The sequence below is a fragment of the Eptesicus fuscus genome, chromosome 5, assembly GCF_027574615.1.
Source record: "Eptesicus fuscus isolate TK198812 chromosome 5, DD_ASM_mEF_20220401, whole genome shotgun sequence".
Taxonomy (NCBI): Eukaryota; Metazoa; Chordata; class Mammalia; order Chiroptera; family Vespertilionidae; genus Eptesicus; species Eptesicus fuscus.
Window position 1 is genome coordinate 57,626,532 of NC_072477.1, and position 26,327 is coordinate 57,652,858.

The 26,327-nt window shown below is 39.0% G+C and overlaps 1 protein-coding gene across 1 annotated transcript in view; it reads right to left on the reverse strand.

Moving 5' to 3' along the window:
• AP4E1 (adaptor related protein complex 4 subunit epsilon 1) overlaps positions 1–26,327 on the reverse strand; it is a 68,756-nt gene that overhangs the window by 25,694 nt on the left and 16,735 nt on the right. The window contains exons 6-14 of the mRNA XM_008143143.3: positions 23,423–23,582; positions 21,645–21,811; positions 18,414–18,487; positions 8,901–9,023; positions 8,689–8,798; positions 7,244–7,383; positions 5,271–5,383; positions 5,046–5,164; positions 208–510 (exon numbers count right to left, since the gene is read on the reverse strand). Of these exons, the coding sequence (XP_008141365.2) occupies positions 208–510; positions 5,046–5,164; positions 5,271–5,383; positions 7,244–7,383; positions 8,689–8,798; positions 8,901–9,023; positions 18,414–18,487; positions 21,645–21,811; positions 23,423–23,582 (1,309 nt within the window). The remainder of the gene's footprint in view (positions 1–207; positions 511–5,045; positions 5,165–5,270; positions 5,384–7,243; positions 7,384–8,688; positions 8,799–8,900; positions 9,024–18,413; positions 18,488–21,644; positions 21,812–23,422; positions 23,583–26,327) is intronic.

Below are 26,327 nucleotides of genomic sequence, written 5' to 3' on the forward strand. Positions count from 1 at the left end.
ACTGCAGTTCTTCAGAAGAGACACTTTTCAATTCCTGACTTAGGATCACTACTGCACAGAAACTCTCAAATTCTCTTATACTAGTGTGAGAAACATTCCAACCTACAGAAACTATATTTTGATATATTCCTGACATATCACAAATGCAAAAATTATTCTGTTTAAAGATTATGCAATTTTTAAAAAGGTGGAACACAAATGTCTTACCACCATGTCTTCACAACTCTTATTAACTGGAAGCAAACTCTTCATAAGTTCTGCATTCTCATGCAAATGCTTTAGTTCAAATGCATGCTGTCTCAGACAAGTATCCAAAGACACCGTGAATTCCTGGATTAATCTCTCAACAACGTTAGACGAGTGTGCCTGAGGTGTCAACTTGGTCACAGCAGCAATTAGCCAGGCTTTTGTTTCTGAAGAAATGGAGTCATTCATAAGTAACTTGTAGAGCTTGGTTATAACTTCTTCTGGCGTTTCCTTATCTAAGAGGTAGGAATACTCCCCTAATACCTATGAGTAAAACAAGGAGATGTTTATATACAAATATCACGTTATACAGCAAACTATACTTGGAAATCTAAACAAAGTGCCTATTGCTGAAGTGAATTTAATCTAGATTAAACATATTCTCATAGTAAAAAAAAAAATACATTAAAGATTAAATTGTACATATTAGTTCAAAATTATACCAAGATTGGAACTCGATACAAAAATGTTTTCTACATCTTGATCATTAACAATATACAAAACAGACACCTTTACCAATTAGCCTTCTTCTGAACTTCCACGTTTGGTTGTTGGTTTTTACAAGCATTTTCACATTCTGTTATTACTTTCCAATAAAGTATTTAAATGAGTGGTTCTCACATGCTAGCATACATAAGAGTCACCTGAAGTGTTTCATTAAAATACAGATTTCTAGGCTCTAACCACAGATATATTAAAAGAGATTGTCAAAGAGTACAAATCCCTTCATTGCAGTTCTCCAGAAGAGACACTCTTCAATTCCTGATTAGGATCACTACTGAACCAAAGCTCTCAAATTCTCTCTCAAACTAATGTGAGAAAAATTCCCACCTACAGAAACTACAGTATGCCTGTGGTGATAATCTGCACTGCACAATCTGAACAAGCATCAGCTGATTCTGATGAAGATGACCCACAGAACTTTGAAGAACACTGATCTACATTACATATCATTTTTCTTACATCTAACTTATCCAGGAGATATATAATCCTACTGGTCTAAAAATCACTAATAAACTGACAACTCATGAAGTGTGAGACCTTTCCTAAATAGTATTTATTAAGTATTTTCATGTCGTTGGTGTAATACTGGCACTAGCAAGAAAAAAGAGGGAGGTGAGGTGACAGTCAAGGGAAGATGTATCGCTTAGCAACAAGAAGAGGAGGAAAAAGAAATAAGACTCATTGCCCTGGCCGGTTTGGCTCAGTGGATAGAGCGTCAGCCTGCAGACTGAAAGGTCCTGGGTGCCATTCCAGTCAAGGGCACATGCCTGGGTTTCAGGCTCGATCCCCAGTAGGAGGAGCGCAGGAGGCAGTCAATCAATGGTTCTCTCTCATCATTGATGTTTCTACCTCTCTCTTACTCTCTGAAATAAAAAATATATTTTTTAAAAAAAGAAAAGAAATACAACTCATTAAGTTCAATCCTTAAGTAGTAAGATAATTTTTGAGTGCTTTAATAAAAGTGGTTACCTCTCTAGAAGAGCAGGTAACAAATCCCAGTTCAAAAACTGGTGAATTTATATTTCTAGGAAGATGGAGTAGAAGCATTTTTCCCATATTCTTCCCATGAAATACACCTAAAAACCCTTGATGATACAAATAAAACACATGTAAAAAGACTCTGAAAGGTGAAGAAAAGGCAAATTGCTAAGGACTTTGGGACCTAAGGAACAATACAGTGAGTTATCTGTTGCCTCAGACACCCCAAACTGGATACTGGAGAACTAACAACCTGGAAACACCAATGGGCTCAAACAAAAAAATCCCAGGAAAAGCCTGCCCTCTAGCCAAATAGCCAGGAAGACAAAAAGCTTGGACTCCAGCTAAGCACCACACAGAAAAAAACTGCAGTCCTACCCATACCAGCAAAGGCAGAGTGGAGGGCCAAGACTTCAACCTCTGCCAGGCTGTAAGAGGCACAACTCCCCCACAAGGATGGTGACAGAGAAGGCCGAGTGGGGATCAGGACTTTCATCCCACCAAGCTGCAGGGGCCCACTCCTTGGCTGTGTCCGTGAAGGCCCTGCAGGAAGCCTACATCACCTCCACCCAGGTATAAGGAGGTGCCCTTCCCCTCTCGGCTGGGGTGTGGTCAGGGGCCTGTGGAGAGTCAGCGCTTTCCCCATTGCTCAGAAATAACAAGGACACCCCTTCACAGTGTCAGCAGAGGCCACTTGTTTAATCTTAATACCCTTGTCGCAACATCATCTTCAAAAGAATTTAGTCTTCATTTATGGAACACACCACCCAAAGGCAGCAGAATGCCCACTCTTTTCAAGCACCCAGAGAACACAGCACAACCCAGACAGTATCACAGGCCGTAAAACAAACCTCAACAAATTTAAAAGGAGCTGAAATCACACAGTATTTTCTCTGACAATAGAATCAAACTAGAAATCAGTAACAGAAAAGTTAACAGGAAATTTTCCAAACACTTAAAAACTAAACAACTCTCTTCTACACAATCTTTCCAAAAAATAGAAAAGAACACCCTCAACTCATTTTATGAAGCCAGCATTACCTTGATACCAAACCAGAGAAGAAAAATATGAAAACTACAGGCCAATATCCCTCATGAACAGAAATGGAAAAATTCTTAACAACGTTTCAAGAAATCTACAAAAACAATTCTAGATTGCCAGGCAACAAACATATAGAAACCAAAATTAAAAATCCATTTACTACTGCTCTAAAGAAAATGAATTACTTAAGTATAAATCTAACAAAACATGTACAGGATTTATATGCTGTAGAAAGAAATAAAAACACTCTAAATATATGGAATGTAAATAAATAAATAAAAATAAATAAATAAATAAATAAATACAATGACATGTCACGTTCATGGAGGGAAAAAACAAATGGCCACCAAATATAATAACCAATTTAGCATAAGGATTATCAATGCTAAAAGCACTGGTGAAAGAGAGCTGAGGAAAAGATGTTGACAGAGCCTCACAGAATCACCTCACATTAGTTATAAATTACTAAAGAGAAAGCACTCCTTGACAATGGAAAGATCTGAAGGTCAACGTCTTCACCAAACAAACTTACAATCACCGATAATTGAAGGAACTGAAATTACATGCATCCTGATATGATGCAGTAGGAAGTACACATGATTGCCAATGTAGAAGTCTTGCTAAAAATGTTTAACAGAACCAGAAATAATCAGAGAAATTCAGAAATGTTGGACATTCTACAACTCAATAGTATTCATCCAAAAAAGCAATGTCATGAAAACAAAAAGAAACTGAGGCTCATTATAAAATTCTTAAAAGGCTAAAAGAATATAAATAAATAGAATTTGCAAACCCTTACTGGATGTAGGATTGGAAAGAGCAGAAAAACAGCCTTAAGGAGACTTTTGTTTGGACTGTGAATATAAACTGTATCTTAGGTGATATTAATATTTCTTAGGTATAATAATGGTTTTATCATTATCTAGAATAATATCATTCTTACGCGATTCATGTTCAATTTTTTATAGGTCAAGTGTCACGATGTCTACAACTCAATTTTAAATGGTCCAGTAAAACAAACTATATAGAGGTAGACCTAGATATAGGTATAGGTGTTGATAGAATAAAGCAAAGATGATTAAAAATAATAACTGGGATGCCCGCCCGGTGTGGCTCAGTGGATGAGCATCAACCCATGAACCAGGAGGTCATAATTCAATTCCCCGTCAGGGCAAATGCCTGGGTTTCAGGTTCAATCCCCAGTAGGTGTCGTGCAGGAGGCAGCTGATCAATGATTCTCTCTCATTGCTGATGTTTCTATCCCCTTTCCCTTCTTCTCTCTGAAATTAATAAAAACATATTTAAAAAAATAAAATAATAATAACTGGGAATCTAGAAGAAAAGTATAGTGGTACTTGTTATTACTAGTCTTTCAACTTTCCCATAGATAAGAAAATTAAAATTCTTAAATAAAAGTCTGGATAAAAATTTAAGTTAACATGCTAAGTTTTGGCAAAACTATAAAATATTAAAATGTGCATATCCTATGACCCAAAAGTTGTACTTCTCCAAATCTCCGCTATAAACACTTACCCATATGCATAAGGAGGAATACACAAAGATGATGGGATATATGTGATTATATATGATTAAATTACATCAAATTGTGACTTACATCTTACAAAGAGATGATTTCCCTTGCTGGCTTTGATGAAGCAAACACCCATGTTGGGAAGCCCACATGGCAGGAAACTGAAGGTCATTCTAGGAACGTACAATTTTACAGCCAAAGAAGCTGATTTCTGAGCTTGGAAGTGGACTCTTTACCAGTCAAGTGTCAGATGAGACAGCAGCCCCAGCCAATACCTTGACTGAAACCCTAAGAGGCCCTAAGCAGAGAACCCAGTCAGCCATGCCTATACTCCTAACCCACAGAAACCATGAGATAATAGATTTATGTTGTTTTAAGCATTAAGTCTGTGATAACATTATTTTACAGCCATTGTTAACTAATATGTCATCGTTACATGAGTATTCACACATTCAAATATAGAGTCACAAAGGAAACACAACAAATGTGTTGTAGACAGAGAAATCTAAACAAATACCCATATTTAAAAGACTAGACGTGTGAGATAGCAGGGAGAATGAGCAGACAAGTAAATAGTTAAGTGATAGAAGGCAGCTGGCCACTGGGGGTTGCGGGGGAATTGACAGCTGAAGGAGTTAGCTGAATAGTAGAACTGAATGATTTCTGAAGGAAATATATCGTTAGCATTTGCTTTTATAAAAACATAATTTTATAAACATTTATGATTGAATGTACTTTGCTCACCCAACTCATAACTTGAAGAAATCTCTGTGGATAGAACACATTTTCCACATCTAGTAAAGTGAGATAAGACTGAACTGCATAAAGCCTTAATTGTTGATCTTCTGTTTCATCATCAAAACCTACAAAGAAATTGATATATCATTTTCATTAAACTCTCTAAGGACTCTGTAGTAAAAACTTTTAATTTAAAAGTCTTTACTTTACAGAATGCAATAGTTTACTAACCTTCCGCTAGCAGTCTCAGGAAGTTATTGGGAATATCAGGATGCATCACATCTCCTCCTACTGAAAACACAGCATTCATTGTCTGAATAAACCATGCATTATCAGGAGCATATGTGTCCACAGTGTTAAGAACAAGTACACTTCCAAATGCCACTTATTAAAATTATCCTTTCTGCATCAACCTTTTAAAAAATAACCAATTCATCCTAGTTTGGCATTTTTACCTTTAACCTCTGCCAATATTATGTTCTATATTCCAGTTTTATGTAAAATAGGTGTTCAATAAATCTTATTTAATAAACTTTAAAAACCAGTTCAGGTCGCTTTATCTAGCACTCTGTCTTGTACATAACAGGCATCCAATAAATAAATGGCAAGTAAATGAAAGAAATGTTCCAGTGAATTACAGACAATACATAATAGAAAATAATATACACTTCAGAGAGACTGAATGTTGTGATGTATCTACTTGAACAAGTTGTTTAACCTCCTATCTAATCTGCTCCTCTTCAGTTCTAATATTTTATCGTTTTGCTGGCCAAACCTAGAGCACTGCCTAGGATTTAAGCAATTTCCAAGATAATTTAATTAACATTATTCATTCATTCTTCCTTAGCTTTAACAACAGACATCTTAAAGAGAATGCAACCCTAAGAGGCCCTAAGCAGAGAATCCAGCTAAGCCATGCCTATACTCCTGACCCACAGAAACTATGAGATAATAAATTTATGTCGTCTTAAGCATTGAGTCTTGACCAGTAGAAGTTCCTCTGACTTTTAAAAAACTAATGTGAAGAAAAGTATCATGTGAATGGAGTTCCCAACTACTTTACTGTGACAATTTCTAATATAAACAATACAGGGGTGAGCAAAAGTAGATTTACAGTTGTAAGTATGCAAAACAGAGTATGTTCTGGTATTATTATTAATTACTAGAGGCCTGCTGCACAAAATTCATGAATGGGGGGGGGGTTCCTCAGCCCAGCCGGCACCCTCTCCAATCTCGGACCCCTCAAGGGATGTCCGACTGCCCGTTTAGGCCCAATCCCACCTAAACAGGCAGTCGGACATCCCTCTCACAATCCAGGACTGCTGGCTCCCAACCGCTCGCCTGCCTGCCTTCCTGATTGCCCCTAACCGCTTCTGCCTGCCAGCCTGATCACCCCCTAACCACTCCCCTGCCAGCCTGATCGATACCTAACTGCTCCCCTGCCGGCCTGATTGCCCCTAACTACCCTCCCCTGCCAGCCTGGTCACCCCTGAACTGCCCTCCCCTGCCGGCCTGGTCGCCCCCAACTGCCCTCCCCTACAGGCCTGGTTCCCCCCAACTGCCCTCCCCTGCAGGCCTGGTTCCCCCCAACTGCCCTCCCCTGCTGGCCTGATCACCCACAACTGCCCTCCCCTGCTGGCCTGATTGCCCACAACTGCCCTCCCCTGCCGGACATCTTGTGTCCACAAGGGGACAGCCATCTTTGACCACATGGGGGCGGCCATCTTGTGTGTTGGAGTGATGGTCAATTTGCATATTACTTCTTTATTATATAGGATTGAATTATTTTCCATACAATGTAAACCTACTTTTGCCAACCTCTGCAGTGTAAAGGATAAATGTTAGCATCCTGATCCCTCCACCCAACCCACACACCCCTAAAAACAACAAGAACTTTTACTCAGAAAAGAAACTGAGCAGGAAGTAAAGTCAAAGACAAGGAGGGACGGATAGAGAAATCAGGCAGAGGTTCCTGTATCTTCTTGCTCATAATACTGACCAACTGAATGAAAAGAGCCAGGAAAAAGCCATCCCCTAAGAAGTCTACACAAATTCCTATTTTTGACAAGAGAGGCTTGGATATCAGGAATGGAAATTATGCTGGGTCTCTGAACTCAACTTGCAAGTGAGCATGTCCATACCAATCATTTTAAACCACTGTGTAACTAAAGGCATTGTATGATTATGGTTCAAACAAAGGATATTTTTCAGCCAGCTCAGCTATTTTGCCAACCAAATTGACGATAATATACTCTTCTTTGCTCTGATGTAAATATTCAAGCATTTTCTGGACAATCACTGTTATATTCTGTGCATTAGTAATTCTGTAAAGAAGTTCCAGCGTCTATTTAAGGAAGAGAAATAAAAACAGTATTATAAAACTATACATGATAACACCAATAAATACAGTAACATATGTTTATAACACAGTTGATTCTTTCACTTTTACTAGTATGTAGATCTCCTGAGCAGGCCATTTAATAGGTGTGCAAAAAATGCACAGGACTTAATAATGGTAACCGTTAGAAATAAACAGAACTTAAGAAAAATAAAGCTAGTTTAAAAAATTAATTATGTCCGTAGCCCATTTGGTTCAGTGGATAGAGTGTTGGCCCACAGACTGAAGGGTCTCAGGTTCAATTCCAGTCAAGGGAACGTACCTCGGTTGCCAGCTTGATCCCTGGTCTGGGTAGGGATGCGTGTGGGAGACAACCAATTGATGTGTCTCTCTCACATAGATGTTTCTCTCTCTTTCTCTTTCTCTCTCCTCCTCCCTCCCTTCCACTCTCTCTCTAAAGATCAATGAAAAAAAAAATATCCTTGGGTAAGGATAAATACATAAATATAAGAATAGTTTTGTTTCAAACACAGTACCTTTTAAAATTCATAATCTTTTTTAAAAATTACAATTGTTTAATGCAATACAATGTTCTCTCAATAACTACTTTTAACTCATTGCTTCTAAGTAACTTACATGTTTAGTGGCCCTTTTTATCTTTAGTACTTTTAAAATCAAAAATAAAACTATCCACTCTTCTTAACTAGGTCCTAAGTACCATTTTAAATGAAGGTATAGAGTGATTTCTCTACATGAGAATTAACAGAAATATTTATATAGACACCCAAGCAATTTTATAAAAGGAAAAAGATGAAAAAGATTAAGCAAATAATACACCTTTCCTTCCAAGAATTTAAAATCATTTTAGGAATGTTTTCATACATTCCTACATATGTAATAGGGAATGCATTATCCCATTTTACAAATATTATAGAGAACAATGAAAGATTATTAATCATCATATAATATATCTTAAAATGGTACTAATAAAAAACTGGGAATAAAATGCAGATCTTCTATTGATATAATATCTCGGACCAAAAATATATTAATGAATCTATACAAGAAATTGGACCTAATTCCTCCAACTCATAATTTAAAACCATTCCTGTGGATACTGACACAAGAAGTTTTTAGAAAAGTTATTTAAGTTTAGCAGAAAGAATAAAATGCTCTCAAAAGTTAAAATACACACACACACACACACACACACACACACACACACACACACTGCCCACCACTTTAATTTCTCTCCATAATGGCAACAAAAAGTTTTAAAATTATAATACATAATTCAAAACATCAGCTTACCTCTCTTTTAATAATGGGATCAGGATGGTCTAAGCATTCAATTATTGTCATCTGGTGTTGAAGAGCCAGAGTGGGATCCTGTTGGATAACATAGGTAAGAGCCTTCAGTCCTAAAAGCAAAAATCACATTATATGAAGTGACTTGCAACAAATACCCAGCAAATTTCAAAAGCTCTCTTTGTAATTTTTGTCAAAAGAACCAATCATCTTACCTAAATATTTGAGATTTATTTTAGGTGACAGGACAAATTTTCCAATGCACTTGGCAGCCTTCTCAAGTAATTCTGACTTGGGATAAATAGAATAGACTGTATGCACACATTCAAACAGAATGGCTAGAGAAAGAAAACATAAAAATGTCAGGGATCATGTTAAGGCATAATGAAAGAAAATATTTGTGTGCAACTCTAACAAAGCAAACTAATTAGAAGGCCAGTTGTAGTCAAAAATCTTTTTGGAAAATTTTCAAAGATATAAACGTTATTGTTTTCAGATTTATACAGTTTTTAGAATTATGTATGTTAACAGTACAATTTAAAGAGAATTCTGTATAGTAACAGATAAAAATAATTAATTCATGCAACAACTATTTACTGAACACCCCTATGTGCCAGACATTGTTCTAGTAGTACGGATACAGCAGTGAACAAAACAGAAAAAACCCTTCCCCCCTCAAGGAGCTCACAGTCCAATGACACATAGGTAACATTTTCATTGTTCCTATATAAATAGATATTTCTATTTGAATGCTTTAAAATAATTTATTTTAATAAAATTTATTTATCTAAAATAATTTACTTTCTGGCCATTTCTACCACTTGTATACAAAAACTCTATATGTGATTTATTTCAATATAATCATTTTGGGATACTTTAGCATTTATTTCAAAGTAGAGCCACTGCTCAAAAATCTTCAAATCACTTCTTTAAAAATTAACCACAAAGAATATAAAACAATCTATTGAACACCTTGATAGTGTTCAATGATTTTCTTATATAGTCAAAGATCTGATAACTATGACAGATGATCAAAGTGACACTAACATATTTTTCAAACTCTTTTAGAGCATTAGTCATGGGGCTGGAGCTTTGCCACGGTAAAGAAGAATCAGGTAGGCACCACTAAGTCCTGCATGGCCTATGCAATCATAGCATGAGAAGTGAGACAGACTCTGCAGCCTGAAAAACAGTTCTAATACAAGTTGAAGCATATCAAGTGTCCCTGACAGAATCACTTCTCTATTTCCAAAAGTTTAAAAAAAACATAACAATCGGACACTTCTTTGCATGCATGATAGATTCTGAATATTCAACTAGCTATTTTTTATACTTGCCTATCAATTGAGGCATACATAAATACTGTGTAAAAAAAACTTTATATAAACCCTTTCGATAGAAAGAGAGAGAAATCAGAAATATAAAGTGCTAATTAAGAATGGAACTGACTTAAAAAGAGAAGGGAACTGACTTGCCCTGGCCAGGTGGCTCAGCTGGTTGGAGTGTCATCCCATACACCAAAAAGATTGCGGGTTCAACTCCTGGTAAGGGCACATACCTAGGTTGCAAGTTCGGTCCCAGATCGGGCTGCATAGGAGAAGCAACCGATCAACGTTTCTCTCTCACACTGATGCCTGTCAATATCTCTGTCTCTCCCCCTCTCTCTAAAATCAATAAATATATTCTCAGGTAAGGATTAAAAAAAAAAAAAAAAACAGGAGGAAAAAAAGGACAAACTTTTTTCTTTAATTTAAGAAAAATCTACAAATTAAGTTAACTGAACTTAAAAAGATACTTTGTATATTCGGATGCCTCACTATAAAATGTCTCTTCTGTGCTATGAAAAAGTTGACTTTACAACTTTATGAAACTAAACAGAGCCTTAACCAGCTACCCTCAGCCTATTTTTGCAAGCCTGTGAACTAAGAATTGTTTTAACATTTTTTAATTGAGATATAATTGACATATAACATTATATTACTTTCAAGTGTATAATTACAATTTATTTTTAATATTTTTATTTATTTCAGTGAGGAAGGGAGAGGGAGAGAGAGATAGAAACATCAATGATGAGAGAGAAACATCACTGATCGGCTGCCTCCCACACTGGGGATCGAGCCTGCAACCCAGGCATGTGCCCTGAACAGGAATCAAACCGTGACCTCCTGGTTCATAGGTCAAAGCTCAACCATTGAGCCATGCCGGTCTGGCTCTAATTACACTTTTAAAGGTTGTAAAAACAAAACAAAACAAAACAAACACACAAAGGAAAATACGCGACAGAAACATATGTGACTTACGAAGCCTAAAATATTTACTATCCGGTTCCCTTTTCAGAAAGTTTGCCAAACCCCGAACTAATAATGTGACAGCCCTGAGCAAGATTAAAAATGATGATGCTCCATTTTCTATCATAATTGACATTTCCTCCTTATTGGATTCCTGCCATTCAGAACTCTCCTATTTTACTACAAAAACTTATTACTCATCTGAAATCTAAACTTCTATATATAGATGCTCGTAAGATTTCTGGAAAGCTAGTATAGGTAAAATTAATAATTCAAAAACTGCATTTACTAGTCAACTTAGGCGTAAATGAGCTGAAAATGAATTTAATAGATGTTTAAATTATTTTCTCACCCAGAACTAAGTCCTTTTATTCTCCAACTCTACAAAATCTGAATATAAGTTCTTAAAAGCAGTCTTCTTTCCACAATGTTTAAGAGAAATGTGCTTCTGAAGATTTCTAAACATAAAAACACTAGTGGCCGGTGCACAAAATTCATGCACATTAAAAGGGGATTAATTAGAGGAAATAATTTAATATTGCTATTTGCCCTTTCTCTATAATAGAAGTGTCAGAGATTAAAAAAAATTAGTAAAATGTATATGAAAACCTTCCTCCTGTCAGAATCTGGAGCCCACCAGGGGACCCAGAGTCAAGTCCCCGCCTACCCACATGCACCTCAAAATCGCGTGAGACCCAGACCTGGCCGCCCACCCCCCCGCAATTGGGCTAGATCCAGACCCGGCCAGTCCCACCCTTGTCAAGCCCCGCCGGGCAGGGGACGTAGCCTCAGGTCCCTTGGCCCGGTGCCAGGATGGGGGGCATGGCCTGAGGTCCCCCAGCCCAGACCAGGGCGGGGGGGGGGGGTGTGCCTTGAGGTCCCCCGTCAAGCCCCCCCAGGCGGGGGGGCACAGCCTCAGGTCCCCCGGCCTGGCACCGGGAGGGGGGCACAGCCTCAGGTCCCCCATCAAGCCCCACCAGCAGGGGGGTGCAGCCTCAGGTCCCACGTCAAGCCCCGCTTGGTGGGGGGAACGGCCTGAGTTCCCTGACCCAGCACTGGGGGTGCACCTTGAGGTCCCCCATCTAGCCCCACTGGGTGGGGAGCATGGCCTGAGGTCCCCTGTCAAGCCCCGCCAGGCAGGGGGGTGCAGCCTCAGGTCCCCTGGCCCGGTGCTAGGGTGGGGGGTGCAGTCTGAGGTCCCCTGTCAAGCCCCACCTGGTGGGGGGCGCGGCCTGAGGTCCCCTAGCCCAGCACCAGGACGGGAAGCACACCTTGAGGTCCCCCATCAAGCCCCACCGGGTGTGGGGCATGGCCTCAGGTCCCCTGGCCTGGCGCCGGGGCAGGAGGCGAGGCCTGAGGTCCCTGTCAAGCCCCGCCAGGTGGGGGCATGGCCTGAGGTCCCCCGGCCTGGTGCCAAGGCGGGAGGCGCAGCCTGAGGTCCCCTGTCAAGCCCCACCCAGGCAGGGGGTGCGGTCTGAGGTCCCCTGGCCTGGTGCCAGGGTGGGGGGTGCAGCCTGAGGTCCCCTGTCAAGCCCCACCTGGTGGGGGGTGCGGCCTGAGGTCCCCCAGCCTGGCGCTGGGGCAGGAGGAGCAGCCTGAGGTCCCCTAGCCCAGCACCAGGATGGGAAGCGCACCTTGAGGTCCCCTGTCAAGCCCCGCCAAGTGGGAGGTGCGGCCTGAAGTCCCCTGTCAAGCCCCACCAAGTGGGAGGTGCGGCCTGAAGTCCCCTGTCAAGCCCCGCCAAGTGGGAGGTGCGGCCTGAAGTCCCCTGTCAAGCCCTGCCAGGTGGGGGACACGGCCTGAGGTCCCCTATCAAGCCCCACAGGGGCGGGGGAGGGCGTAGCCTCAGGTCCCTGCTGATTGCTCTTTAAGGCTCCTTATGGGAACTTGGCCTCAGCTGTGGATGCAGCCATATTTGTGATGGAGTGATGGTCAATTAACATATTCCCTCTTTATTAGATAGGACAGCTTGGAGCTTTATTTACTCTTCCAGAGCAACCCAGGTCCTAACCAAATTATCAAGTAAAAATTACCAAATTAAAAATTAGTAGCTTTCTAACATCCACGACACTGTGAATTTATCATAGATATGTTGGTTTGGAATATGCACAACATTTGAAGAAGTTCTACTGGTACCTTATCCTTCAGATGACGTTACTTTCATTTTAAATAAGTTACCTCTCTGTCTACTGACACATAAGGCACAATTATATCTCAATCAAAAATAAGTTACGTCTCTGTCTACTGACACGTAAATTACAGGTGACTCAGAGATGGGGTACCACCCAATGGAGCCCAGGTTTTCCACGCTGCCTCTAGGACACTTTCAGAGGAGGGAATCCTGACTCATTCTGGGTGGGAGGTGCGAGTAGCTGCTAACACTACCCTGCCTGGGAGAGGGAGGGATACTTCATTACTGCTCCCCATGTTGCCTCCACTGACATTGAGGGGGTGGCCTTCACTAGCTCCCTCTAAACCAGCCCAGCAAAGGGAGGGAGCGGTACCTTGCTCCTCCCTACTCCTGGATAAAGCGAAATCCAGGCTTCCCACATTAACTACACTGACATCCCATTAACATCTGGCAGGAATGAAATTTCTACTCCCCTCTTGGGCTTCCCTGCCACCAGCCCAGCAGGAGGGTTGGGGCACCGCCTTACACCTGGTGAGGGTGGAAAACTCAGCTCTCCTCTAAGCCTTTGCTGCAGTTGGTGGACCCAGTTTTCCTGTGTGGTGCTTGGTTAGGATAGAGGGGCTATTCTATAAACGTTTCGATTCTGCTAGCTTGCCCTTTTCTTCTTGGGGTGTTCTGTCTGCACCTGTTGGCATTTCCAGGTTGCTGTCTGGGGTATGCGAGGCAAAAAGAAAACCCAATACTCACCATGGTGTCATTCCTTGTGTACAAAGGTCCCTAATCTGTCTACCTTCATTTCTCCACCTTTCAGAGTCTTATGTTTATTTTACATATAATGTCCAGGGTTTTTAGGTATACTTAGGGTGAAAAACAGGGAAAGGTATTTATATCTACTCCTGATGGTTCTGTATCTTGTACTCCATTTTATATAATTCTCCCAATTTACCAGTCTACTAAAAATGTCATTCTCATCTTATCAGTACCCTGCCCAAAAATCTTCCATACCTCCAGATTTATACAGTATGAAGTCCAAACTCGTTTGGACTACCATGAAGAGACCTCCACAACATGGCCTTTCCCCTGCTCCCACTATGAGCTGTCCATTCAGGCTAGTGAGTCAGTGTTCTCTCAAAGTGTATTAAATATCTCCAGTTCTGCACCATTTCTCATGTTCCCTCTTCCTAGAACTCTCTTCAACATCCCTTCTGGCTACCTAAATCCTACCTGCCTTTCAGGGTCCTATCTATAATAATAAAAGCATAATATGCTAATTAGACCAGACATCCTCTGGACATCCTTCCTTCCGGACAAAGCCGCAGCGGGCAGGGGCTGCAGCCACAGCAGGCAGGGGCCGGGGGCAAGGCCCTTGCATGAATTTCGTACATCGGGCCTCTAGTTACATTAATAAAGCCCCGTGATCTCCATCACCTCTGAATTCTTGCAATACTGACTCCCTGTACCATCCCTCTACATTCTGTCTTATACTGGTATTATGCTTTCATAAATAAGTTATATCTTCCATTATATTATAAATTCCTTAAAGGCAAAAATTATATTTTATACTTCTTCCTATCCTCTACATCACTTTATACAACGCCTGACATATAGCAGATACTCAATAAATGTCTCTCATGTGATTTATTTCTTGATTTGACACTAAGGTAAATTATAATAATGGAACTTTCATAAAAATATGGTTTAGAAAATATTAAGGCTGAAACGCAACCAAATAGATAACCAATAAAGTATAATAACTTTCTCTTCCTTCCACTCAGTTAAAACATATTACTCATTGATTAATCCAGTGTCAGATACTGGGATATGCTGATGAATAAGACAGACACAGTCCCTTCCCTTATGAAGTTTATAATTTAAAATTCACATTCTTAAGCAATCAAATATTTATATTAGGATTACTAGAGAGTACTATTGTTAAAACCCATGTTAGCTATAAACAATATTAATATAAATATGGAATAAAAAGCATAATGATAGAAATAAACAGAACAACCCAAACTGTAAGGTTTCTGTAGAGGGTGATATGCTGGCCTGACAGCCTACAAAGAGGCAAACTGTTGGTGTTGGCTGGTTCCAGCAATCTTAATAAGAGAAGGGTGTCCCAGTGGAAAACATTAAAAAATATCTCATCAGGTATACAGTATTCTGCAAATCAAAAGGAACAGGTAACAGCGGTTATCTCCAGAAAGGGGAACTGGGTGGTGGGTGATAAGGACTGAAGGGACACTTACTGTTCACTGAATACCCTTTTGTACTTTTTGAATTTTGAACCATGTGCATATATTACCTATTCAAAAAAATAAAAACATTGAAGCTGAAATGCGATTATAAAAAAAAAGGGCGGCTTTCTTCAAGAAAAACAAATTCTTAACTAATTTTAAACAGAATTCCTGGAGAGCCTTTAAAACTTTTACCCTAGACAATGACTGATTATATCTCAAGGAAAACTTTTTAACTTCCTTTAGCTGCCTGCAAAGACTCTGACACTTCTCTGGATCTTCTGACAAACCACCTGTCTCGGTAAGGGTCATCCTTACCTCTGGGACCTTAGTCTTCTCATTACATAGCAGGATCCTAGATAATGTCAACTGTTCATTATACTATACTAGAGGCCCGGTGCATGAAATTCGTGCATGGGAGGAGGGTCCCCTCAGCCCAGCCTGCACCCTCTCCAATCCGGGACCACTCGGGGGATGTCTGACTGCCGATTTAGGCCTGATCCCCGGGATCGGACATCCCTCTCACAATTCTGGACCGCTAGCTCCTAACCACTCACCTGCCTGCCGGCCTGATCGCCCCCAACTGCCCCCCGACCCCCGCTGGCCTGGTCACCCCACGCAGCCTGCTGCTCGGTCGTTTGGTCGTCCCTCACTAACCCCCCTGCCAGCCTGGTCGCCTCACACAGCCTGTTTGGTCGTCCGTTCGGTTGCGACGGTCGCTTAGGCTTTTATATAGATAGATATTCGTAAGGGCAGGGGCTGTGTGTACCTTATTCTTCCTTTAATCGCCCATACTGAACATGGAGAAATATAAGTCAATTAATTCTTTCCTTAATCTCTACCTAGTTTACAAATCAAGGTTTTTTGTTTTGTAGGCATTCAATAAATATGGGTTGAACAAGTGAATAAACCACTCTTACTGACTTTAATCACCATTTATACATGCAAAACCTTACTCTATCCTTTTAAATTTACTATCCCAATACACTACCATTTGCATTATTTTTCCTGTATGAGTCTTATGCATGCAAACCTTTCTCCTTATTCCTACTGCATCTTTGTCAAGCTTTTATTTCAATTAAACTAGTTCAATTTCTGCCCTCTACCCTACACTTCTACAACCATTATTCTTAAAGATCAACAGTTTATCACTGTCTGAAAGAAAAAGCAACACTCTTCACCCCCATCTTCACGGTACTTCACCAGATTTAAGAAATGACTTCTCATTTGAGTTATCTCTCTCAATGCCTCTTCTACTACCCTTCTGCACAGCATGCAAAATTCAAACTGTTTTATATCTATCTCTTAAATATCCCAATTTCTTCACCCAGCTTTCTCACATTGATCAATAAAGAACTAATAGTTCCTCCCTCTGACTATTATGATTGGAAGTGTTTCTGGTTACTTTTCTGAGTTCTCCACCCTTCTCCCCTCAAAATTGTCTCCTATCACTAAGTTACTTTTTCAAGTTATATAAAATATATATAAAGAACTACTGTCTCTTCACAAAATACTGTTATTATTCCATATATATATATAATCTATATCCTACTTATCCTTCAGTTGTGTTCTTAAATATCGCTTTTTCATAAAAACCTTCCCTGTTCTCCCCTCACCTAAGACTAGCTGCTGTATTCTCCCACAGCACCCTGTAATTCTCCTTTATAACATTTACAGCACTGGCCCTTTCTAATCAGTGAGCTAAATGATAACACTGTTTTATTCACAGCTGTATTCCAAGTATCTTGCACAAGGCCTGACAACAGAAATTTTTAAAATGTTTCACAACTAGTTGACTAATTGATGTATATAAGAACTATCCTATTAAATATGGAACAGGTCTACTAAGTTGATGAATATTTTCAATAAAAAGATAACTTCTCTTAAAAAATAAGAGAAGTTATTTGCCGAAACCAGTTTGGCTCAGTGGATAGAGTGTCGGCCTGCGGACTCAAGGGTCCCAGGTTCGATTCCGGTCAAGGGCATGTACCTTGGTTGCGGGCACATCTCCAGTAGGGGGTGTGCAAGAGGCAGCTGATCGATGTTTCTCTCTCATCGATGTTTCTAACTCTCTATCCCTCGCTCTTCCTCTCTGTAAAAAAATCAATAAAATATATTTTAAAAAATAAATAATAAATAAATAAATAAAGTCTTGCCCTAACTGGTTTGGCTCAGTGGATAGAGCGTCAGCCTGCGGACTTAAGGGTCCCAGGTTCGATTCTGGTCAACGGCATGTACCTTGGTTGTGGGCACATCCCCAGTAGGGGGTGTGTAGGAGGCAACCGATAGATGTTTCTCTCTCATCGATGTTTCTAACTCTCTCTCCCTCTCTGTAAAAAAAAATCAATAAAATATATTTTAAAAAATAAATAAAGTCTTAAAAGAGAGACAAATATAAAAATGAATTTAGGTCAACATTTAAAATAACGCCATAGCCCTAGCCGGTTTGGCTCAGTGGATAGAGCATCAGCCTGCGGACTGAAAAGTCCCAGGTTCGATTCCAGCCAAAGGCACATGCCCGGGTTGTGGGCTCAATCCCCAGTGGGGGGACATGCAAGGGGTAGCTGATCAATGATACTCTCTCTCATCATGCTTCTATCTCTCTCTCTCTCTCCCTCTCCCTTCTTCTCTGAAATCAATAAAGATATATTTTAAAAAATAATAATAATGCCATAATTTCAAATTATTTCCACTAGTTATTCAATACTTCCATTGAAAAATAATAACCCGCCCAGCTAGTGTTGCTCAGTGGTTGAGCAACGACCTATGAACCAGGAAGTCACAGTTTGATTCCCAGCCAGGAGCACATGCCTGGATTGGGGGCTCGATCCTCAGTGTGGGGCGTGCAGGAGGCAGCCAATCAATGATTCCCTCTCATCACTGATGTTTCTATCTCTCTCTCCCTCTCCCTTCCTCTCTGAAATCAATAAAAATATTTTTTTTTAAAAAAGGAAGAAAAATAATAACCCAAAGAATCACCTTAAAAATTGACATAAAATTCTATATGGAATATTCAGCTATAATACTGAAAAATACTGTTAGTCGTTAGAATAGCATTCACATGTTACCTACCATATGTGACATTGTGATTTAACTCGGCTCTTCGTAAGGATTCATCAAGAACATCATACATTAATTCACTTGTCCTGTTTAAAAGATATTTTATTTGCAGTAAAATTATAGTATTAAAACCCAATAAAACATAGTTTTTCAAACTTCTCTCTCTTTAAAACTGAGGATCTACAGAAAAGTGAAAAAATTCATTTTATGAAGCTATGGGAATTTCACTTTTTAAAAATTCCATTTGTTCTTTTTCATGAGTTTAACTTCCTGCTTTATCAAAGTTGACGAGTCAATGAAGATAAACATGTCAATCAACTCTTTCCTAAACCTGTACCTAGTTTACAAGTCAGGCTTTTGCTTGGTTGAACACACTATCTTTTATAGTTTTCTTTATAATAAGATATTTCTACCTGTTCCAAGTTACTACAGTAATACCTCACAGATCCAGATTATTCCAGACAGTACATTATCTGGATTTAAACCACATAATTTTTTAAAATATTCAAACACTAGTCTATGAGCAACATTGAGTTCTTCAGAAAGAAAACTTTAGCTTTCATTTGTGTTAAATATAAAGAAAACTAAGAAATGTGTCCATTCCTAAGCCATTATGATCACTGATTACTGTTGCGATAACTGGGTGGAGGCAGATGCTGTAAGAAATGCAGCGCTTTACAGAGTCCTAGCACTCATCCTCCTGCCTAGAAAAGTCCTCTACAAGATGCCAATGTGAAAACTATGGCTTCTCAGCTGGTATTTTTGTATGTTTTACAAATTCAAAACCTACTAACAGAAATAAAAACTACCTCAACCTAGCATGCACATAGTAGTCTTACAGAGAAAGTACACTGTAAAGCAAACAAGAAAAAATATCAAAATAATCTGGGGCTACACAAATTACTTAATCATGTATATCTTTATCAAAAATGTCTTCTTTTTCTCCAAATACACAACTATCAAATTCAATCTGAAGTGTGTGTACTTTGATTCCATCTTGACCAAAGTATAAATATCCAGTGAGAATCCATAACCATATTCTAAAATCCTTCATTTTACTGTGTAAGCATTTCTTCCACAGACAATAACCATATAGTAGATGTTACAAATTCTCCCTCCCCCCCCCCGCCCCCGGGCCCAATTTAGTAATTCTACACCTGGATTACAATCTAGTTTCTTAATTATAAAAGCCAATATCTGGCATAAATCATATTTAACCACATGAAATGTAGAAACATTTGCAGACATGATCAAGCTAAATATAAATAACCTAAGAAGCAAAATGCTGTAAAACACAAGAAAATACTCAAACAACAGATATAAAAATCCATCAATAAATAATAAATTAGTAAATTATTTCTTTCAATTAAATACATTAGAATATGTTATAAAATAACATTTTTTCTTTGCCACATTGAATTAATCATTTCTAAAGAAATATAAGGTTTATGTTAACATAAAATCTCATTAGAGTTGTGACAACAAAGGAGAAAATATTTTAATGTTCCACAACACTGTAAGAGTTCCAATCTTTATTCACTTTAATTGTGCCTACTTTCCATTCAACTGAGCCCTTTGAAGGTAAGCGCTCTTAGTCATCTTTGCATGTATTCTCCAAATTCATCCATGAAAGAAAGGGAAGATGATGAGTTACTACATTTAGTAAATTCACTAAAAGCCTCAAAGTTCCTTCCTGACAACTTCTGATGGCATTAAATCTTTTTAGACCAGTAAGGCCTGGGTACATTACTATGAAATTTGTGGTTTTAAAAGAGAATTCCAGTGAACTCCAACTAGAGCTCCACAACAAGATAGGTTGGGTTACATAAAATAAAATGTATTTAGGACAAACATTTTTCATGTGTGTCTGCTCCATCAGATCCCTAGATTTCAATCAGGATTGAGATTCATAAACACAGAAAAAAATAAACTAGCAATACACCAAGAGTGATATAGCCCAGTTAGCACTTATCAGGAGTGCAAAGGGCAAATGGATGCTGACAAGGCATTACTAGGAGCGACAGCTTCAAGGACAATCCCTTCGTAAAGATAGGCTAAGAATCAGAATGTGTAAATGAATCCTACTGCATGAAAGAGAACCGAAACTCATAAAGTCAGAACACTGAAACTCTTCAGGGACTCAAGCCATGGTCCTTACTCTCAAGGGAACTAAAATCTAGTTGGACTTGCTCTCAAATCGTTCAGAAAAAAAATAAAAAGAATGTGTGCCCTACCTGGATTGGCTCCGCAGTTAGAGCGTTGGCCCTGGGGTTTGATTCTGGTCAAGGGCACGAACCACAGTTGCAGGCTCAATCCCAAGCCTGGGTAAGAGTGCATGTGAGAGGCAACCAATCAATGTCTCTCTCACATTGATGTTTCTCTATCTATCTATCTCTCCCCCTCCTCCCTCCCTCCCGTCCACTCTCTCTAAAAAAAAAAAAAAAAAAATTAAAAGAAAAATATCCATGGGTGAGTTTTAGAATAATAATGTGTGCACACATGCACATACAGAGAAAACGCAAACAATGAATAAATCTAGATAAAAGGCATAAGAGAGCTCCTTGTACTATTCTTGGAACTTTTCTGTAAGTTTGAAATATATTTAATAGGAAAGATACCCATAAAATATAAATTATTGGTTAAAAGAGTATTCAGACAAATAAATTAAGGTAAAGCACTCACATCCAACTAGAGCCGAGGGTCAGCAAGCTATAGTCTGCAGGCTCACTACGCTGGTCATCTAATTTTGTATGGCTGCTGGCTAAGAATGGTTTTTACATTTTTAAATTGGGGGGGGGGGGATCAAAATAACATTTCACAACACATAAAATGTATGAAATTCAAGTTTTAATGTCCATAAAAAGAATTTTTATTAATTGTGCTCATTTGTTTGTGTACTGCCTATGACTGCTTTTGAGCTATACAACAGCGAAGTTGAATGGTTGCAACAGGCAACATATAGCTCACAAAGCCTAAATATTTATTATCTGGTCCTTGACAAAAAAAGTTTCCCAACCTCTAAAGTAGAATGGCTAAGAAAGCTTCAGAGAAGACATAAAGCTTCACGGTCCTTTCACTCTGAGTAGGATTTAGATAAGCAGAGAGCCAGGATTATCCCAGCAACCTGAATTATATACTTCTTATAAAGTGGTTTATTTATCACTACTAAGCAAACCCAAAGCATTAGGAGAATCTGGCTTATCTTGAAACCTCCAGGTGACTATCAAATTTACTTAAGTTTACCTTTGATCATCTTTTCCTAGAAGTCTTAGTATTCTCAAGAGCTGGATTTGTAACCATGGTGCTGGAACACTGTGGTAATTGAAATCTACTGGAAGCTTTCCTCCAACTACTTGCTTCAAAATTGTTACAAAACTCCCAGTCAAATCTTTATATCCAGATGAATTCTCCTACATCCAAAAAAAATAAAACCAAAAACCTTCCGTTAATAATAATGTCTTAATACATATAAAACAGACTTGGTTGAAATGCCGTATAGAAGCTAACTTAATACATGTTGACTTAGAAGTTCCATGTTCACATTTAATGAAAGTGTTCTAATCTGCTTAATTTCTTCCATGATGAAACTCCTCTGGCTACTGATCCAAAGCTGAATCATCCCCCAAAAAGCTTCCACCACTCCCTACTTGTTCCCACACACAGTATAATCATATTTCAAAAGTTCTTATAATTACATCTTATATAGAACCTTTAATAGTCAATACCGGCAATAAATAAAAAGAACTGGCATACTGAAAAAGGGCTGTAATAGCTCTACTTTTGAGGAAAATTAAGACCTGTTTGCAATCTCTAAACTTTGCAAAAGTCTTCTCATGTAAATGAGCTAAATGTGTTCTGGCTGGAAGAGCACAGAGCACAGCTAAGACTACTCAAACATTTAAACCCTCCAAAGTCAGTGAATCTGTCTATTAAAAACTAATCAGCCCTACAGTACTTACGTTGGGGTTCTGAATGAATGTACCTTGATTATATATCTCACTAATCTCTTGGCCTGGAGGAATTAAATACATATTCCTCAAAATGAACCCTAGATTCGTCATCGTAATTTTATTATATATCAAGGACACATTTTTTTGAAAGGAAATGATAGCTTTTTCAAAGTTTAGTAAATGTTAGAGGAAAAATAAGATTCAATATCAAATATCTATTTATATCATAATGTTCTAGAACACAATCCATTAAAGATACCTTCAATTCTATAATTTTAAATTAAATTCAACAGCATATTCCATTTCATTATGAGATACTCAAGAAATCTCTCACAAATATATACTTTCGGATATAAAGTGTTCCAGGCAATTCACTGGGGCTGAATTAGTAGAAATCCATGTCACCAATTAGAAAATGTTTTTACCACACCATTCAACCCTCCTAGCTTTTCTGATACAGTATCAATGTATGGCATCAACACTAGTCTCTACCTTGTGCAACCCCTATAGGCTCTCCTCATTTCTATAAGCTGCTATGTATCCCATAAAGTTGTATGAAACACAATCACTACTTAAAAAACCACAAATCTGAACATTTCAATCACTTTCCTACCTATAATTTTTCTATGCTTCTTCAATAACATGAAAAAATTTTAAGCATTAAAAAAAAAAAAAAAAAAGACTGCCATGGCAGTTGTTGCTCAATGGTTGGAGCACTGATGGCTCTCAGGTTCAATTCCCAGTCAGGGCACATACCCAGGTCACGGGTTCAATCCCTGGTCAGGGTGCATATGGGAGGCAACCAATCACATGGATGTTTCTCTCTCTGTCTCTCCCTCTCTAGAATCAATTAAAAAAGCATATCCTCAGGTGAGAATTTAAAAAAAAAAAAAAAGACTAATTCTATAATGTGCCTACTTTTAAAGCTATCAACAACTTGCAAAGATTACTATTTAAAAGTCAATAATAAAAACTTCAAACTAAGCATTTGACTGAAAAATCAGAAGGGTTTTTTTTTATTATGCCATAATTATATTTTTCTAATGGCAACTACTGAAATTTTCAACTTACCTTAATCATCCTATGGTATATGTGCAAGGAAGCGGCCATGACCCCAACATCTCTGTCACAAAGTGCTTTACGAAACTTAATATGGATATGTTGTACTTGATTCGGAGCAATGAGATGGAATTTGTATAATGCCAGAACAGCTTTTCTTCGTATAATCTCCCTAAAGATAAAAAATGAAACCTGAACAAACCATCTGAATTTTCAGGCATTTAATTTGAAAAGATTACAGACCAAATGATTTCAATATATTAACTATCACTTTAATCTAAAAAAGAGAATTATACATTCATTAATTTCCTTTCTTAAAATTTATTTTTATTGATTTTAGAGAGAAAGGAAGGGGGCAGAAGTAGAGGTAAAGAGAGAGAGCCCTAACAGGTTTGGCTCAGTGAATAGAGCGTCGGCCTTCGGACTGAAGGGTCCCAGGTCCAATTACAGCCAAGGGCATGTACCTTGGTTGCAGGCACATCCCCAGTAGGGGGTGTGCAAGAAGCAGCTGATCGATGTTTCTCTCTCATCGATGTTTCTAACTCTCTATCCCTCTCCCTTCCTCTCTGTAAAAAATCAATAAAATATATTTTTTAAAAAAGAAAAGAGAGAAAGAGAAACATTGATTTGTTTGTCCCACTTCTTTTTACATTCATTGGTTGATTCTTGTATGTGCCCTGACTAGGGATCAAACCTGCAAACTTGGCTTATGGGGACAACACTCTAATCAACTGAGCTACCCAGTCAGGGCTATTATTAATTTCTTTATTCTAATCCACCAAACTATAAAAAGTGGTTCTCTCTAGGTTAGATGTTAAAGAGACTTTACCCATATTATATAATTAACTAATTACTAGTAGCCCTGCGCACGCATCCGTGCGCCAGTAGCTCTCTGCTGCCCTCCTGTAGCTCTCCGCCCACTGCCCCACCCTTCTGGAGTTCTCCTCCTCCTCCTCCTCCCCCCGCTCTCATAGCTTGCAGCCCTGCCCACTCCTGTAGCTTTTTGCCGCCCACTTGTAGTTCACTGCCCCATCTTCCTGCAGATCCGTGATCTGGTCGTTATGTGGTTGGTCATTACGCCTCAAGGTGTAACGGATAATTAGCATATTCCTCTCTTATTATATAGGATGGAATTTTGGGGTAACAAGCACATATTACTTTTAAAACCAGAACAACAAGAAAGATAAATAAATTCCTTAATTCCCTATTCCACTTTTAAAAGCCGTATCTAGAAATTGGGAAAAGCAGCAACAGTAAGTTTAAATCAGTAAGAGGTAACTACAGCTAGTAATATGCAAGTCTTCATTAATATTAAGTCTCTTTAACATTCTAGCTTTTTATCTTTCTTTTTTTATATTATGAGCAAGCATAATCCAAATATTTTAAGGGGGCAGGGGAGGAAAGGATTCACAGTAAATGATGTTACTCCTCTCCTTGCTCAGCTCGTATTTCAAAAACCTCTTTACAATGAAAAGGAAAATATATACAAGTCTTGCACTTCGTTTGTCACAGACAATGTCTAGCACATAAGAAGTAAAAATAGAGCTCCTACCCTATGTTCATAATGCAGTTTCCAAGAGAGTACTATATTCCTTGTTATTCTCTCTCATGCCATGTCTACATAGCTCATAGCCACAGACTTTGCTAACACTGCTCACAGCAGCAGCAAATGGCACAAAAGAAAAGTACTTGCTTTTACTTTTATGTACTGCTATTACTTAAAATCAGAAAATATCAAAATTGAGATTATTCAAAGCAATCCTCTGTGTTCTATTCAATAATTCCTTTCATAAGATTCCTAACAAATGGTCATCTAGCTTCTGCTAAATTCCATTAACAAGCAACTCACTATCTTCCTAGCCAAACTATGCCATGATGAAAAATTATTTTCACATAGAAAAAATTAACAACACACTTGTCATTAGTATTAATACTATGGTGACTGCAAACAACATCCCAATGTATTGCTAGTGGGTATTAACCAATATTAGTCTAGAAGAGAATAGGTAAATGAGATCAGAAAAAAACAAACTCTGAACAGGCTCAGGAATGCCTAACCCTGGCCCTAAGTGATGGTACTAACACAAGACCTCAAGAGACCTGGATTCAAGCTCTAAGTCTGGCATGCAAAATACAGCAGGGATTCAAAGTCAAGTCCAAACCCTGCCTCACATCTTCTTTGTGACATCCACTAGCCTACCTGTAGCTCTGTCCCATATTCTTTAGCTTCATTCCATAACATTGAATGGATATAGCCATAACTGCAGAATCAGCTTCAAGTCTAAACTTTAACTAGTAGAAGACAGGAAGTCCAGGATTTGAAATTAGAGTAGATGGGAAACAGTAAAAAAAAAATTAAAAGGGTAAATGGGAAGCGATAAGGAAAAAATCAATTCCCAGAAGAATCTATATATATAAAAGGCTAATATGCAAAGTGTCTCCTTAGGAGTTCAACCGGAGACCAGAAGTTCAGTCACTCATTATGATGTGTACTGACCACCAGGCGGGCGGCGCGGAATGAAGAAAGGCCCCGGCCAGCAGCCAGGGAAGGAAGGCCGCAACTGGCAGCCAGAAGGCCCCGATCGGCCCTGATCGCCAGCCAGGCCTAAGGACCCGACCCGTGCATGAATTTTGTGCACCAGGCCTCTAGTTTCATATAAGGAATCAGTATGTATGATTACCACAAGAGTGGTGGTATGAAAGTTTTATATAACAACTAGAAGCCCATTTGCACAAAGATTCGTGCAAGACATTCATTCACCTGGCTGCCTGCACCAGTTTTCCGCCGGCACCAGGGGGACCCAGGCCTTGGCTCTGGCCACCGTCTTCCGCCTTCTTTCAGGGTCGGGGCTTGGCCCCAAGCGGCGGCGGCGCGGGGCAGGTGCTGCCCGCCCCACGCCGCCAGCAGCGATCTGGG